This window comes from Spermophilus citellus (assembly GCF_964194105.1).
Source record: "Spermophilus citellus genome assembly, chromosome: 10".
Lineage (NCBI taxonomy): Eukaryota > Metazoa > Chordata > Mammalia > Rodentia > Sciuridae > Spermophilus > Spermophilus citellus.
In genome coordinates, this window is record NC_138197.1 from 41152661 (window position 1) to 41170747 (window position 18087).

The 18087-nt window shown below is 38.8% G+C and overlaps 1 protein-coding gene across 1 annotated transcript; it reads right to left on the minus strand.

Annotated features, from left to right (window-relative positions):
• Positions 1 to 139: 139 nt before the first annotated feature.
• On the minus strand, positions 140 to 17495 carry ERP27 (endoplasmic reticulum protein 27). Its single transcript, XM_081311015.1, has 7 exons — positions 17238 to 17495; positions 16797 to 16897; positions 14861 to 14998; positions 6541 to 6657; positions 2922 to 3047; positions 1204 to 1401; positions 140 to 802 (listed from the first exon to the last, which is right to left on the minus strand). The coding sequence occupies exons 1-7, from the start codon at positions 17329 to 17331 to the stop codon at positions 755 to 757; spliced, it is 822 nt and encodes a 273-aa protein (XP_081167141.1). The 5' UTR covers positions 17332 to 17495; the 3' UTR covers positions 140 to 754.
• Positions 17496 to 18087: the final 592 nt, after the last annotated feature.

Genomic DNA, 18087 nt, shown 5'->3' on the forward strand with positions numbered 1-18087 from the left:
ACTGTGAGCGCTGAAGGGTGAGGGACACACGGCTCGGCTGGGCAGCTGGGTGTTTACAAAAGGTTTGGCCTGCAAAGAGATGCCAGTCTTCTCCTATAAAATCATTGCCTTTATTTATTATACGGGTTGTTGATTTACATGGGGAATTGGGGATGCTAAACAAGCATAGAGTTTTCACATGGTCTGTTTATGCTGAATTCAGAACTTGGGGACATCATTTAACATCTGACAAAAACACAGAAGAGTGCTTAAAAACCATCCTTTTGTTCTTGGCCCTGAGTCAGAGAGAGACGGGCGCTTATGAAGGAAGGTCGAGTTTCAATCCTTAGACAACCTCCAAACAGCAGGAACTATGTTGTGTGGATCATGTGAAGTAGGCAAACTCAGTACTAATGATACATTGGAACAATTTCTCTCTAGGAATGGCTCTCCTTCATACAGGTGTCATAGGATTTCTAAAGCTGTCCACCATAGGTGGGCCTACACAGTATGAATGTGCAATAGCAAAATAGGTGAGTAGCCAGAGAGTAAAGGGAGTTTAAAAGAAAGAAGAAAAGTCAATGAGTTTTTAAGGAACAAAATGGAATAAATTCTTTCTCTCTCTCTCTCTCTCTCTCTCTCTCTCTCTCTCTCTCTCCATGTGTGGTTGAAAGTCCTGGTGAATGTGTTGTTTGGTATCCCTCAGGTTTAAATGGCCTGTTTTTGTTCAGCATAAAGTAAGTATGTGGTAATAAGTGGAAATACCAAGGAGAAGTCAGAGTTCCACTTTTGGAGTTTTTTCTTCTGATGTTCGATTTTCTCTCTGAAAAACATCATAACACTGAAATTTAGATTTGGAGTTAATTCTTGCTTTAGGCTTAGAAAACTAGGCCATTTTGATTAATTTGGGAAGTGCTAAATCATTTTCAATTTTTATCTCATGAGCTCTTTTATATGGATTTTGATTCATTTCTCATTGATACCTTAAGCAAAATGGCAAAATTCCAAATTCAGCTCCTTTGAATATGCAATACTTTTCCAAAAATACTTTGTTAGTTCTATTCCCATAACTAGTTCTATTCCCATAACTGTTCCCATGAGCATCCCGATTCTGACCAGTATACACCCTCATATTCATTTGCTGTTGATCAGATCCAGTAGAGCCCAGAAATCTTATTCAGAAGGAGAAAATGCAAACTGTTTTACCTGTACCCTCACACTTACCAACAATTTCCCTTCTAGAAATCCATTACAAAAGTTTTTCACATGCTCTACTGTAACTTCAGTTATAGGCAGTGTATCCCACTGATCGTCAAAAGTTCGGTAAATTGCCAAAGCTGGCAGCTGAGACTTCTTTAGTTTGAAAAATGATATCACCTTTTCATTTTCCTTCATACCACTGTCCACCAGAACAAAGAGAATCTGCAGTTGAAGAAGTTTGAAAGAAAAAGCTCTATCAGAGGTCCTGGGGATAAACAGATTCTTTGTAATTCTGATTAAACTTATGGTGTCACGTAAGTTAAATCTCAGTTTAAATCAAAATAAATTTTGTGTTGCTTTAGTATTTTATTCCTTTGGTCAGATTTATTTAATTTTGAGCACATAGAATTGGAAGAGATTTTATTGATTCTAAGGGAGGAAGTGGGGCCTACAGGTTAAAAGCAAAGAACAAATTTTAAATTTTACCTCTGGTATATTTAGTTGTGTGGCTTTTGGCTTATTATACAGCCTCTCTGGTACTCAGTTTTTTTTTGTTGGCAGAATAGCTTTTGTTTGGGGGCAGTGTGGAGAGTAAATGAGGTGATGCATTTAATATTTTTAATATAGCATTTGACAGATAGTAAGTGCTTAATAAATATTAACTATTTTGCAATCACATTCCAAAACCCCTTGTGGGTGCCTGAAGCCTCGGATAGTACTGAAATCTAGATATACTACATTTCTTCATATACATATATTCTTTGGATATAATAGCTAATTATAAACAATAAAATAGCTAATTGGAACAATTCTAACAATATGCTATAGTGAAAGTTATCTCAAACTTATTATTTCTGAAAATTTCCAATATTTTCTGACCCATGACTGACCATAGTGAAACTATGAAAAAGGGGGCTACTGTATATTGTTAGGCCAAACCTTCTATCCAAACTAGAAATCTTTATAATGCAGTTGAGGATCATCTCCATTCAGTTGCACTGAATGCTCCCAGTGTTAGGGAAGCTGCCTTCAGAAGGGCAACTTACTTTATTATGGGCTGGTTGTCATGGTTAGAAAGGTCTCTAGCAGAGCAGCCTTGAAGTAGTTAAGTTTTATTGTTTTGGAGATATCAAGCAGAACTTCATGAAGGAGGAAAAGGGAAGAAATAAGTATTTCTTGGCTATCTAGTAGGTCCCAGGGCTCGACAGGTGTATATGTGGAGTAAACCCTAAGGTGGATGAGAGTATGGTGGGGGGTGTTAACAAATGGTGACTAGTAGGTGATTTTATTTTCTGTAACTTTATGTCTCTATTTTATTTATTTATTTATTTATTTATTTATTTATACTAAGTATATATGCATTTTATTTTTATTTTTTTATTGTTGGTTGTTCAAAACATTACATAGTTCTTGATATATCATATTTCACATTTTTACTCCGTATACAGATTGCAGAATCACATCAGTTACACTTCCATTGATTTACATATTGCCATACTAGTCTATTTTATCCCCATCTATCAATGCAGAAGAAATATCCTTAACCACTGTGGGAAAACATGATTATATAAGCCTTTAATGTTACCAAACATAACATGTTTGATTTCAAATGATGCTATTTTTATGACCCACTCTTTCTTGATTTCTGAAACATACTGGCTTTCCTTATTTATATCTCCTTCCTAGCCCCATATTTCTTCTGGTGTTATTTATTCAAATGTCATGTCCCATTCCCAACTTACCTTTCCCTGGAAGAGCCTAGCTGCCTTCCGGTATCTGTTCATATTCTCGGCGTACTCTGGAGATGCTTTGCTTATCACCAGGAGAAGATGAATCTCAATCATGGTGTTAAATAGGCCAAACCCAGTCTGGCAAGTGTGTTATAGGAGAAAGAGAGAAAGGGGGGAGGCATTAGTGTTAATCCAGTGAATGGTAACACAAATGCAATTGGCCTCCAAGATAGCTCTCAAAAATCTCCCCATCTGTTTTTTTTTTTTTCATGCATCAGTGTAGGTCCCTCTTTCCCACACTGCATAGGTTGGATGGAGAAACCAAGAGGATATTGTAGAAATGATGGAGTGTGACTTTGAGGTCATAAAAGTCATCATGAATTCTGCCTTGCTCTTCCCAATATCCCTCACTCTGGGGAAAGCCAGCCTGTGTGGTGCACTGAAGCAGCCCTATGGACAGATTCACAGAGCAACAGTGGGGACCAACTTGCCAGCCACATGAGTGAGCCCTCTTGAAAGAAAATCTTCCAGCTCTACTCAAGCCTTCCAATGACTGCAGTCCTGACCATTGGCTGCAAACTCACCAGAGATGCTAGAGCAGAAGCACCTAGCCAAGACACTCCCAGATGGTTGACCTACAGAATTGGCATGAGATAATCAACATTTACTGTCTCAAGCTAAAATTTTAGAGTAACCTGTTACATGAAATAGACAACAAATATGCCATGAAACATATTAATCGCTTTTTTTTCAACTCCTTTTCATGTTGCAAAAGGAACACTTAAAATATGATTCTTGACTACAAATTAGTTGAGCATACTTATTGAATATTTATTATGTGCAAGGAACTGTCTTCAGCTTTTATTCTTATAATAACTAATTGAATCCCTAAGATCCTGGTTTTTCAAGTGAGAAGACTGAGGCAGAGATAGATTAAATAGTTGTAAAGGTTACAAAATGATGGCTTGGGATTCACATTAGGCAGTCAGGTGCTAGAGTCCAAACTGGCTGGATCAGAATCACCTGGAAGAACCCCATGCAAGTCAATTTAACCCCAAGTGTGGTGGATCCAGTCCACCTCAGGTCAACATGAAGGTGAGCTCTGCAGGAAACCGGAAGCATTGAAGTTGTCAATGACTTAGGGGACTGGGATAGCCACTATCTGGATAAGAAAGGGAGAGGAAGGGTGAAACTGTGCTATTGACGCCATTCATTTCACTTTCCCAAAACTGTGTTGCAAATCTATTTTAAACAAACCCCATTGCTTTCTACCTCTCCTAAATACAGAAATCACTGCTATAAAAATCAACATGTGCATAATAAGAGATTGGCCCCTCAGGGGGCCAATAGGTGGACAAGGAAGGCCTATGGAGTTTTTATCCTAAATACTTCTCCTTGGCATTTTAGAAAGAAAATGTGTTCCTCATTTTTGCTGCTGACACAAGATTTTACATTTGGGAGAATAGATGATCAATAATTGACTCTTGTTTTAAATGCGTGTGTATCCAACTTCCCAAAGCAGAGGTGGAGGATAATTTTTGGAAAGAGTCAAGAAAAAAAGTGGAGTCAATCCTGTCTTAGCAGAAGGGATTGGACAACAGAGGTGATTAGTGGAATCTGTGATTAGTGGCACAGCCTGGTTTTTCACCTTGAAGTCATCCACATGTTATTAAAAGTGCATGGCAGGCCAAAGGTATGGCTGTGATTTTCTGCCCTTCATTACTGGTGCAAACTTCTGCAATACCAGTAGAAGACAAATAGCTGTAGAAGAATGGGTAGCTTTCCAAATGAGAAAAAGAAAATTTTTTTGAGAAAAAAGTCACAATAAAAATTGAACTTGTTTCTGTAAAGAAATTCTTTCCTGATTTCTTCTTGAGGTGATTAGCCTCTAGTAATAGGGAACTTTAAAAAGATACATTATTACTATGCAAGGTGAGAGCTGGACCAGGCTGAGAGCTCAGGCAGGACAATCCTTGCCCTGCCCTGGCTGGGCAGGATTCGAGCAGGCTGGAGCCATTTACCTTGGAAGTGAAAGGTCACTTTTCTGGGCCTCTGTGCACCCCTTTTAGCTGAATAGACACACAATCACAATGACCTAGGCTAAGAATGTGTTCTTCATTATTGCTGCTGACACTGTGATATGTGTGTGTGTGTGTGTGTGTGTGTGTGTGTGTGTGTGTGTGTTTGGAATCTTGGCCAAAGTGGAAATGGAGTCAACACTCTCTAAAGATGGTGTGAGAAGTGGATGTGATTTTAGTCAACAGGAAAAGGGGTGTTTCCTCCTGTGTGGAGCAGTAGAAAAACCACAGAATGCACTCAAACAGACCCAGCACGAAAAACAGGGTAAGTGCAGAAGCTCTCTGAAGTTCAAGTTACTAACCTAATGGCTCTAGGAGGTTACTTAGCTTCTCTGAACTCCCACTTCCTGTATTATAAAATGGAAATAGACAAGATGAGCTAATGTTCTGCCTTAAATTATGTCTTTTTAATTTACTCATTGTGTGACATTTGGTAATGTCATTGGGTCTTGAATGTTCTCCTCTACAAAATTTCCTCCCTTTCACCTTAAACAATCAATTAAATGATTAAATAAGAATTAAGGGAGGATTAAATGAGAAAATAAGTATGAAAGGGCTTTATAAGTTCTGAAAAAAATAATGTGTGCATTAGGTATTTTTTCTAGAGTACGCCTAGCACTTCTAAGTTGATGTAGGTCACTAGAAAATGAAAGGCAGGACATGTAAGATAACTGGATAAGCTGTAGAGTGTGAGAAGGCCAGAGGATGATCTGGAGGGTCGGTTGACACTTTTCTTCATATTGCTTGCAGCATGTGACATCAGAGGAGGACAAACCTGGATGCTGAGGCCCCTGAAGATTCAGACAATGCTAGTCAAAATGCGGTTAGCCTGTGGTTCCAGACCAGGAAATGTTAGTGTCCATAAAGAGGTACACACAGAAAATAGGAATAGATGTTTGAAAATGTTATGTTGCTCTGGCATGCAAATATGTGATCAGTGGGCTTATTTGTTTATTTTTCTTTTTTGAGACTTGGTTTGGCCAACCTACCTGGGCTAGCCTCAAACTTGAGATCCTCCCTGCCTCAGCCTACCGAGCAGGTGGGATTACAGGTGTGCAACACCATGTCCAACTAATCGGCCTTATTTTTTTAAAGTGCATTTGTCTAATAACTTACTTTTATTTTATTTTATAAAAATATGGGTCACCAGTGCTTTAGGGGGAAAAAAAATCGACCTTCTGTATGAATTGGAATCTAACTCAAGAAATGTGATCTACAGCATTGATCAGGGTATGGAGGCAGCAAAACTCAGAAGGTTTTTGAATCAGTCACGTAACTTTGCATTTTGGTTCTCGTTCTTATTAGTTGTGTGATACAACATTTGACTTTTCTGTCTCTGTTTCTCTTTGTTAAATAGGGAAAAGTCCATCAGTCCTAAAAGGTTACAGTATGAATGTTAATATAAACAACATACAAGGTTTTCAATTAAGGATGGCTACTTCACATTCCTGGTTAGAAAAGCAGAGCTCTGGGAGGAAAGGGTCTCTGCAATGAAGACAAGTGCCCTCCCTGACACAAGAGTTTAGGGGGCTGGCCCCAGGGACGTCATTTACCTTAGTGTTGTATTCTGTCACCAATTGAAGGCTGTTGGTCTCAATGAAAAGGCTTAATTTGGCAGCTTCCATGTTTTCAACTTCTTCACCCTCTAACTTCAGCTGTTCATTATCCACCTGGGAAGCACAAAGAAGGAGATCTGGTTGTCACCATTTTTATCTTTTTTTCAATAATTGCTAAATATTCTTAGACCACTATGAAACAAGCCTCCAGTAAAGTTTCGAAGACAGACAGAAAAGTGAGCCAGGAGGGTTTTCTGCCCTTGAGCGACATGTTTCTTTTTTAAAGATTATTTTTATGTAATGCAATTACTGATATATTTAATTATGAATTTTCCATTGGTTCTGCCTGTTCCAAATTCTACTTTTCTTCGTTTCTGGCTCAGTTTTGAATTGACTGAATTTATGTTATCCCCCCACATTTTTTTTTTTTTTTGTTTAGAAGCCACACAAGTTTTAATTATTCCTTTAGGGATTACTGGCATGCATTATACAACATGAATTTTTACATATTAGAATCTAATATTAATTGGCTATTCCATCCTTATCTTGACTTTAGAACATTCTCATATAGTTTATCTTCTGACTTCCTTTCCCGACCCCACAGTTGACTTACAGATGCTTGTTTTGTGTTTGAATTATAAATCTCACAAGACATCATCATGATTATTATGTAGTTTACACTTAAATTTATGCACATATTTATATTTTAGTGTTTCTTCATTCATTCCTGTGTTTTTGAGCTTCTACATGGACTGTTACCACCCCTCTGCCTAGAAAAAACCTTTTAATATTTTCTTTAGTATCAATTAACTCTTGGGTGACAAATTCTCTCAATTTGGTTGTTTAACATGTGATTTATTTCAAGTTTGTTTTTGAAGTCTGTTTTTGCTGGTGGTAGAATTCCAAGTTGACAGTTATTTCCCTTTGTGTTTGAAACAATGTAATGCTCAGCATTTTATGTTCTATTATTTCTAGTGAAAAATCAGCTGTGACCTATTTCTGTCCTGTCGAGATTACTTTGAGGGTAGTCTTTTTTTTCTCTAGTTTAAGATTTTCTTTTCTTTTGCGATTTGGATATTATACTAGGGCATGGCTAAGGGTGGATCATACACATTTCATGTGTATACAGTTGTATGTGTATAAGTGTTTGTGTGCATTTTTTCATGATCACCCTAGTCCAGTTTCGAGGATAGTGATGATCTGTGTCTATGCTCTGCTGAAGTCCACGTGAGGGCTGATGTGCTTATGATGTATCCTGGCATTAGGTAAAGATTTTGGGATCCAAAGGAGATAGTAAGGAAGTTTTATTAGATTTACTTCCAACTTCCCCTGTGGGGCCTGCACACCAACATTTATTCTGTTGTCCCTTTGAGAATCTCTCAAAAATGCTGATAAATGTCTCATCCTTAAACTGTTTTTTTCCCCTAGAACTAGAAAAAGCCCCCAAGATGGAAAGCTGCACCCAATATTCTTAGTTTCCATCTTCTAGACCTTGGTCTAGACATTTTCCCTTCTTTTACAATAACCTAGTTGTAAAAAATTATCTAGCTACTTGGTCCATTTTCTCAGATTTGTATTTTAGTGTTCCACTATCCTCCGTGCCATAGTTTGGATCTGGAATGCTCCCTGAAGGTCCCTGTATTGAGAGCTTGATTGTCAGCCGTTGAGGACTAGTATAAGAAAGCTAGGTCACTGGGGGCATGGCCTTGAATAGAATATTTCCTCCTGGACCTTTTCTGCTTCTCTCTGCTTCCCAGCCACCATCTCTGCTCCATCACATGCTCCCTGCCATGATGTGCTGCCTTGCCACTGGCCCAAAAACAGCAGGTTAATTGATCATGAACTGAAACATCTGCAAGCATGAGCCCAAATAAACCTTTATCCTTATTAAGTTGACTATCTTAAGCATTTTGTTGCAGTGACAGAAGGCTGACCAACACAGGAACATTAAAAGATAGAACTTCATAATTCTAGTTCTTGTTTCCAGATTTTCCATTATCTTCCCTCAGTCTACTTCTGCCCATAACAACATAAGATAATGCTTCCATTGCCCATAGCAACTATGCGTATAGATAAAATCACCAGTGTCAGCCCCTGAACAATTTTGTGCATTTCCTAAAATAGCTTGGGTTGCTTTTGAGATCCCTGGGCACCTCTTTATCCCTTTCCCCTTCATCTGTTATTTTATATGAGCTCTACCTAATTTGATCTTGCCTTAGTTGAAAATCATCCTTTTATTCAAGATACTTTTTTCCCAGTCTACCCAACAAAATCAGAAACAAATTTCACTTTAGTTTACGTAGGAGAGAATTCAGGGAAAGGGAAATTTAAGTCCCTACATAGTAAGAATCCAAGATTAATCTTTACTGTCATACTGGTGATGACCCTTATTTTCTATTTTTCATTTCTTTTATTTAAGTTGATTCTCCATTGGGCTAATTAAAGGCAATATAAACTTCTGAAAAGCTCAATGCTCAGGTTAAGATGACCCATAGGGTTAATTTTATTAATCCTGGATATAATGTAGTCATTCTCTTATAACCCATTTGTTCTAGAATTATTCATTGAGCACCTGCTATACGTTTGGCATGCAGGCTCAGATTGCCACCATTCACTTAGAAGACCAATTAAGTGCTCTTTATTTTAAGACCTTTGTGAAATTTAAGTTTATGAAATAAATACTACAGAAAACGTTCTTATTTCTGAAAAAGATTTTGAAAAAAGTCATCCAAACCACAGAATATTTTAAAATGTGAAGTCTCTGTATACATAACTGTTTTTAAATTCACAAAGTTCTAAGTAGATTACTTGGGAAAGAAAGAAAAAAGCAAGAGAAAAAGTCTGGGATGGAGACCTTACCCAAATTTCTACCCCCATCCCTACCCTGAATTATTAAGAATGAGTGAAGAAATAAAATGAACACGCAGAAAACACGGACATTTGAGGCTCTTCTGGATCTTTAAGCTGCTGAAGCCCGGATTGCCAGCTGGCCTGTCTCCTTCATACTTAAGACTTTGCTATTGCAACCACCAAAATCATCATTATTACAAAAACAATCAGGGCCCTTTTAATATCAAATATGTCTAAATGCTTCCTGATTATTTTTCTAGGAAATCTTAGGCCTGGCGCCTGAGCCCCAGCTGACCTAGCTGTGGGGTGGGCCAGGAGTCCCCTCCCGCTCCCTTTTCCAGGCAGTACTTCTCATTTCCCAGAACAGGGAGAACAGGAAGCCCTGGTTACTCCAGGTGTTTCTGGACCTAAGGAATGCAGTATTGGGAGGCAGAGGAGGTGAACTGATGATAACATTCCCTAAGCAGAGAAGGAGGTTTAATAAAAGCCACCCTCCCGCAGTCTCTTGGGTTTGTTGTACCTCTTTTAACAAAACGTGTCCAATTACTGCATTATTTTTTAAACTAATGAACTCTGGAACATTTATGTGTAGGGTTACTGGAAACAACATTTGAGCAGAAAATCTGCCTTCTGTGAAGATAATTATTTGCATAATGCACTGGAAAGAAAATCTGACCCTGGAACCAAGAACATTTTTAAAAAATATACTTCTCCAGTGTTTGGAAAGAATTTTACTTAGGATGTCCTATTATTTTTTTCTTCACAAGAAAAGGGATACAAAATAAAAGCAGAGCAGTAAAATGGGACGGTTTCTAAGCATTCCCCTGGATTATCTGAAGGAGATGTTTTTGGTTTTTTTACATATTATATTATCAATTGTTCCTTTCCTATTTTTTACTATTTCAGTAACATTTGTTTGAATTCCTTTGGATTTCTCTGACAACACAGCTTTTCAGAAAATGTATTAAAAATCATCTTAGGTTACATTCAGTTAAATACCAAGGTATTAAATACCTTGGGTGGCAGTGAAAAAATCATTTGTTAAACAGTTGCCCTCATGCCCCTGGGTTTGTTTTCCTAAGCTGCTCATCTTACTGCTAGTGCATATTTTAGAAAAAATGTTTTAATAACTTGACATATATTGCTTCATGCATTTCTTATCAGTTTATTTTTATGCACTAGTTCCTTCTGATTCTCTTTGCCTGGTAAGTTACATTTCTTATAATAGGCACCCAATAAATAACTGAAAAAGGAATAGAGAATGACTTACTGTGCTTCTTTTACTATCCATTGGGTCAAAGTTAGGCTAATTATATTTTTAAAAATAGAAGTGACTGAGAAGACCCAAAGCAGGAAGCATTCAAATAATATCCAAAGTTCCATTTTAGGACAGATTCATTCACCCCAGGGATTTCATCTGTGTTCAGGAAACAGTAAGAATCCTTTGGGAGAATGTAGAGGTCTCTCTGTTGTCACACAAAAGGCAGACTGTGGCCCCCAACAGCCCTGTCGTGATATACGGCTCAATATTGTTCCCTGAATTTTACTGAAACTAAAAACATTCATCTAAGTCAGCCCTATTTTGGAGAATGATATGTTCCATAAATACAGCTTATTCTGGCCTTTTATTTCTCCTATATCTTAATCATCTATAATATCATTAGTTTTTCACTTAATCATGATTTCAGCTTATCTTTAAATATGTTCTTCTAATCGCAAAAGCTGTAAGTCTAAATTCTGAAATTTATTTACCAAAATATATAAAACCTAGATTAAATCTTGAGATATAATCCTGGCTTTCGATTGATTAGTGACACAGGAATAGGAGAATGGTTTAGGAGAAAGTAGTTGAAAAGAAAGGTATGTGTTACAGAACACGGGATATTATAGTAGACCGAATCTAGTGTGAAAATGAGGGTTTTCTTTAGGGTTAAGTGCTTTTAGAAAGCCTTGATAGCATAATAGAAATGGTATGATTTGAGATCAACAGTGCTGGGTTTGGAATCAGACATCTGTTACTTTCTAGTTTTGAAACTTCAGATAATTGAATTGATTTCAGAGCTCCATTTTTCTTACTGTAAATGTAGGAATAACAATCTTCATCAAATGCTTGTGAGAATTGTAATAGAACCAATCATAGATTAGACACACACACACACACACACACACACAACTAGCAAACAACTAAAACATAACAAACTGTGGATCTAAGATGAATGAAAGTACCAGAAAATTTGTGATAGGTTTATATTTCCCAAATCCTAAAATTTTAAGGGGTGGTGCCATCACCACCCCTTTAAAAAAAGTTATTCTAAATTCCTGAACAATAGTCCTTTTAAAATGTGTACTAAATTTTTGAAAGAATAAACTGAGAAAGAAGTGTTTATCTAAAAGCTGGCACCACATAAGTCGAGCCTCTCCCAGCCTGACCAGTGAAGTGCGCAGTAGCCACTGTGTTGGTTTTTGGTATGGCACATAAATAATTGGGTCCACAGAGGTCTCAGGAGTTCATTTGGAGTAGGTCCATCACTAGTGGTAAACAAAAAACAGATGCTAGGGAGGAGTGAAAACCTCTGAGAAGTCATCAAGGGGCTTTACAAAGACTAAGTTGTAAACAGAGCTCATGTTCCTGTTAAAGAGTGTGAAGCCTGGAGAGCAGTTGGAGGCAACACCTGTGTTTTCCTTCCCGGTGGGTGTATCTTATGAAGGCCCTTAATTCAGGCCTTCTTAAGATCTACAAACAAAAAAACTGGGGAAGGTGAGCCTGTGGAACTGAAGCTGATGAGGACTTTTGCATTGAAGGATGCCTCTCAATGGTTCGATGGCAATGGGAAAGACATCTGCCTCACCGTCCATGTCTGCCTTAACAGCGTTTTTCACAATAAGGCTGGGTTTCATTCTGTTTCTCCATAGTGAAAATATAGACTAGCAAGTGGAAAAGTGGCTCAAAGGTGCTCTTGTAGCCTCAGACATACTTTGGGAGGTGAGTTTGGTTTCTCAAATGCTTCTTGGTACCTTTTAGGTGTTACAGGCCTGTGGATGTGGAATACAAAGATGAGACATAGAGGGATAAATGGAAATAGAGATATGGATATATGGAGGAATGCTTAGGCTGATTTGGGGATTCCAAAGAGGCTCTCTGAAGGACAATATGCCTGAACTGATTAACCTGAAGTATGAGGAGGAGTCAGCAGGGTGAGGCCCGGGGAAAAGGAGTCCTTGAGCTAGAAACATTCTGGGCAGAGGGGACTGGATGATCATCATGTGTATAGTTGGGGACTAAGAGAATAAATGCCAGGGTAGAAAACTGCTAGAAAAGGGACTAAAAAAGCAGGTGGTGGCTCCGTCACAAGAGACCATAGATAACATTGAATATCTTGCAAAAAAGTGGGAAATGTTGAAGAAGTTTTAAGAGGGGAATGCCTTGGTCAAATTTCCATCTTAAATATGCCATAGTGGTACCAGTCTTGAAAATGGATATGAAGCAGTAAAAGGTGATCAGTTAAGAAGCAATTACAATCACAATGAAAATGATGCTTGGAGCCTAAATGGGAACGAAGTAGGAAGAGTGGAGTAATATAGATTCAAGATAGAAGGTACACTTGGCAAAAGAGAGAGAGTGAATGAACATAATCATTCAATAAAATAGTGTATTAGATGGGGGGGGGAAATGATTTAGCAGGTGCAGACAATAAATTCAATTTTGAGCATGTCAAGAGTATAGTGCTTAGGATGGTATAAAATGGTTATCTTCAACAAGCATTTGAATCATGAGAGAAGTCCATGTCATAGTTAAAATATCCCAAATCCTCCGCAAACACATCATGGTCAAATATGAATTAGTTTGCTTAAGGAGAACATAGACATTCATTAATTGATTCACTCATACGCTCATTCTCTACAAATATCTCACGAGCACCTGCTCCCAGTGCTGCCACAAAGCAGACACTATTTTAGGCTCTGTGGATTCAGAAATGAACAGACCATCTCTTGCCTTCACTGAGCACAGATTCCATAACCTAGACTGAGAAGAACATTGGGTCAAGAAGTAGTATAGGTAGAGGAAGAGAGGGCTCAGGAAGACTAAGAGAAGTGGGCTCCTAGAAGTCAAGAAAGGAGAGAACACTGAAGACAATATCAACCAACACTATCTATATGGCAGAAATGTTGAACAAAATAAGACTGAAAAAGCATTTTTGCTTGGCCACACAGAGGCTGTGCTGACCTGGGTGAATATAGCTTTCATGGAGCCATGGGGCATATACTACATAACAGTGCCCAGCTGAAAGGAAGTCTGAGACACTGAGTATAACATACTCTTAAAGGAAGTTTGAATGAGAAGTGACCATGAGAAAGAAAAGATGGCAGCCACAGGGAGAGAAGGGCATTTGGTTCAGAAATCTTGAAAGCTCTATCCTGGGCTCTTGTTCTCATTTTCAGCATACTCTTGACATCTTTACTTTGACATTTCACCAGGTATTAAAAGTCAACAACCAACTAAAGCAGTAATAATCCCTATTTCTGCATATGCTCTCACTATTCCTGGACACCCTGGCTTTAAACTTTATCATCTTTCTGTAATTTTGATGTCTATTATTTGCTGATCATTTACTTAATCTAATTATCTAGACATCAATATGCTTTTCTTTAAGTTTGACCTCTCTACAGACCCTTAATACCTACCAAAATCGCTCTCTTTTTATGCCTACTAATTCATCCCACCCATCATTTCTATAACAATCTTGCTAAAACACATTCCTATTCATGTTACTCCTATGATCTAAACGTTTTGGGGCTTTACGGTGCCAACCAAATTTAGTATAACCAAATTAAATGGTGTTCTAATTTCTCCACAGTATGTGTTTAAACAGTCTTCTCTATTTTGTATTACTTTCTGCCTAACATGTACCCTGGAATCCAGTCAAATTGGCCTGGTCATTGATTTCTAATTGAATTCGATTATTTCCCCCTTGGCCATATGGGTTTTTATCTCTCCTTTACATCCCAGTCCAGTGCTCTTCTTCATATTTTTTTTTTCCCAGAATTCCCAGTTTTTGTCCCTTGATTGTAACACTTTATAGTCACACTATTTACATTGGATACTTGAGTATTGGTTATAATCTATACTTTCAGATCTATGAAAGCAAAGATTTTTCTCCTTTTAATTTATAGATGAAATAATTGAAGCTAAAAGTGCTAAGTGAGTTGCCCAGCATCTGGTGGCCGGTGAGCCACCAAGCAGCTCTTCAGAATCCTGTTTCCCGATTCTCACTTGAGTCTTCTTTCCACTTCATCACAGCACCTGTTTGGCAACTCTTGGTTGAGTCACCATCCTTGTCAACAATGTCCCTGAATTTGGCACCAGCATTAGTGTTAAAGACATAGAGTTCTTTCCAGTCCCACAAGTTTATGAGTCCACAACCTGAACAAAACTTGGGAGGAGGCTTAGGTTGTCCACCCAACTTACCAGACGAAAGAGGGAAATGGAGTTCCTGGTGATGTTGTAGTGGGCCAGGACCTCAGAGTTATTGCTGATTCCAAATGACACATCTTGGAATTTTTGCACCATGCTATGGAATACAGACACTACTGGTATTTCTAGATCCTAAAAACAAGAGGAAAAATAATGCATAGGGATTATTTTGGAAGGAGAGAGAAAAAGAATAGAGAAGTAATATGCTCACTCAAACCAGAAGTCATAGAATTAATTTAGTGTTTAGTGAAAAAAATTATCCTCTAGAACATAGGCTAAATTTGCAGTGGCATTTTGAGTTTTCCAGGATATGGCAATTAATAGGTTACTACTAAAATTGTGGCTAAGCCTGGGATTTTTGTCTGGCCTTATCATAGAGCTGAAGTTTATTAGTAGTCAAGAGGCTTCAAAATCAGAGGCCTGTGGAATTGGGCTATACTGACATTGATTACTTGAGGAGACAGATGTTTTGGAGACTATTTGTGGAGAAAAGAGGAAATGCAAAAATAAGAAATAGGTGCTATCAAAGGGGCCAAAAATGAATGAGTAAAAAAAAAATGAGATTGGAAGCTTAGAAATTTCATTAGGAATGGTTTGTGTAGGATATGAGACAACAGGTCCCTCTTTTCAAACCTCTTTCCTGAGCATGAAGCTGTGTGCTTTCCTGAGCTTTGTGCATGAAGATACTTTTCACGTGTCCAGCTCTGCAACCCAGAGGTCAGGGAGCAGGGAGGTCACTTCTGAGTGCTGAAATGGGCCTCATTTCCCTGCTGCCACACAATGTTTGCCCATAGCAGCTCCAGGTGATGAACAGGTATGAGTGTGTTCTACCCTGCATCTCCCTTGGCTGAAGGTGATATGCAAGGAGAAAGAAGATGGCTAACTTAGCATTTGGGTTCAAGTACAGGAAGTTGGTAGCTTGCTCTTCTGAAAGGCCAACTACAGTTTGGTAGAGGGTGTGAACACTTGTTCACCCAGGCTTCTTCCTCTTTTGTGATCTGCTCTTTCAGATGGAATTGCTCAAGGATCCAATGATGGCCTCTGGTGGCTGTTTAAGTCATTGCACACTCTTCCACTTCACGCTTGCCCTTTCCTATCTTTCTGAGGGTGGCTGTTTCTGTCTACATCTCTCTCACTACTGGAAACTGCTCCTTGTCTTCCTTCCACAATGCATCTCCTCACAGCTGCTTCCGGCTGTGTACACCACCGACAGGGTAACCCTGAGTTGGGATCAACGAGTGGAAATAGGCAAGAAGGTCTGTAGTGAGGAGAGTCGGGGCGGGATCAGCTGTGGGAATTGCCAGATGCCACCACCAGAGATGAAGGAGAATGTTGGAAAGATGCCCTCTCATTATTGGCTGCTTTGGTTGGTCAAGCAGCCAATCTGGAAGATGGAGGTTAATACCTTCAATATATCAAAGTCATCATTTTTCAATATTTCAGAGAAGGCAGAGACAAGGAAGAATGAGGGTCTACCAAGGGAAAGATTTTAGACAGAGGTAGCTAACACTTTGGAGCTTTGGCACACCTATAGAAAGTATCGCCTGTATTATAAAAGGTTTATGCTTGCTTCTGCCTGTTTATATGAGAGAATAGACAAGGGCATTTAGAACAAGAGCAGGATTTGCTTCAGGTTTTCTTCCTGCAGATACTAACTTAGTTTCCAAGTATCTGGGGACAAGGAGATCCAACCAACAGACTCAGAACTCTTTGAAGCAAGTATGAGAGAGACCTAATGTGGAGACTGAGAATACTGTAAAATTAAAAAGTCTGAATACTGTAAAATTAAAAAGTCCGAATTGATAAGCCGATTCTGAGCCCCACTACTTCTAAGGCATTGTCATCTGGACAAGAGGCCACCACCATGGCTCCCTGGAGGAAAAAGTTGCCTGGCTCATGGGGACACAGCAAGTGCAATATGTGGACAAACCTGGAAGAAGCCTATGATGGCCACCTCAGCAGCAGAGATGAATTCCTCAGCAGCTGGGACATCTGTGAGCCATATAGGTCCCTGGGCAGTACCAGGACCATCTAGGGAGAGAAGCAAAAGATGTCTGGATTCTGAGGTAAAGAAGCAGCTCTATAAGTGCAACTCATATAAGGCCAAGGAGATTTTAATTTCTTGGAAAGCTGTTACCATTCCAAGGCTTTTAAAAAAAATCTAGCATATGGAAGTGACTTCCCCTTATGGTCACTCTCTGAAGGATTCTGTTAAACTTCTCTTTGCAAGGCAACACACATCTTTATCATCTTTATCCAGCATATTTTTGGAAAATTTTCCAGGTTTAGAAGGAAAGTACCCAGAGAACTATCACACTCCCCTCCCTTCTAAAATTTTTCCCTATGGTCATGCAAGTGCTTTCCATTTTACCTGAGGACTCTTCAACTTCTCCAGCAACTTCTGGGGCCAGTTCACATGTGAGGAGACATAAGAGTAACAGGCACCTGGAGCAGCTGGCTTCCATTGTTCTTCTCCTGCTCCAACACTGGACTCTGTATCAGGGCAGCCCACTCTGTGGTCAACTCCCTGTGCTTTGGGAACTTTGCAGCTGGCCCTAGGGGAACCTTCAACTTCTGAGATAAATGACCATGTTTAGTGACAGGGCCTCAGAATTTAACCAATCAGAGTCTGACAGGTTCATTTGAATAAAAAAGTTATGTACTATATGCCAAGTAGTGACCTAAGCACTAAGAACACAAAGATAACTAAGGATCCACCCAAGCCTTCCCAGCTGAGGTTGTTCATGGGAGAGATGGACACATAAGCAGGTCATTTAAATATAAAATAGAAAGTGATAAAAAAATAGAAAAATCCATAAGGTACCCTGGTTAAGTAAGATTTTACCAGCAACACAAGAGAATGATTAGTCATTGAGAATTTCAGGAAGGGAAAAATAATTGTGGGCAGAAAGGCATGCTGGGACATGCTTTCAATAATTCTTTCTACGATAAGCAAAGCACCCGAGTATTGGCTTCATTTTGTAGGTGACGGGAACCTACTGAAAAGTCCTAAGCATGAGAGAAACTATGTTTGGTTTGGCCCACAAGTGCCTATGGGAAATCCAAGATAAAATTTCCACAGGCCTTGTGATATATAGGTCTCAAGCTTAGGAGAAACTCCCATAAGTAAATATTATGAAAGAACTCAAATTCAAAGTTTTCACCATCTGTATTCTGAACGCTCATTACCCAATGTTCTATAGTCATCCATTCCCAAGGAT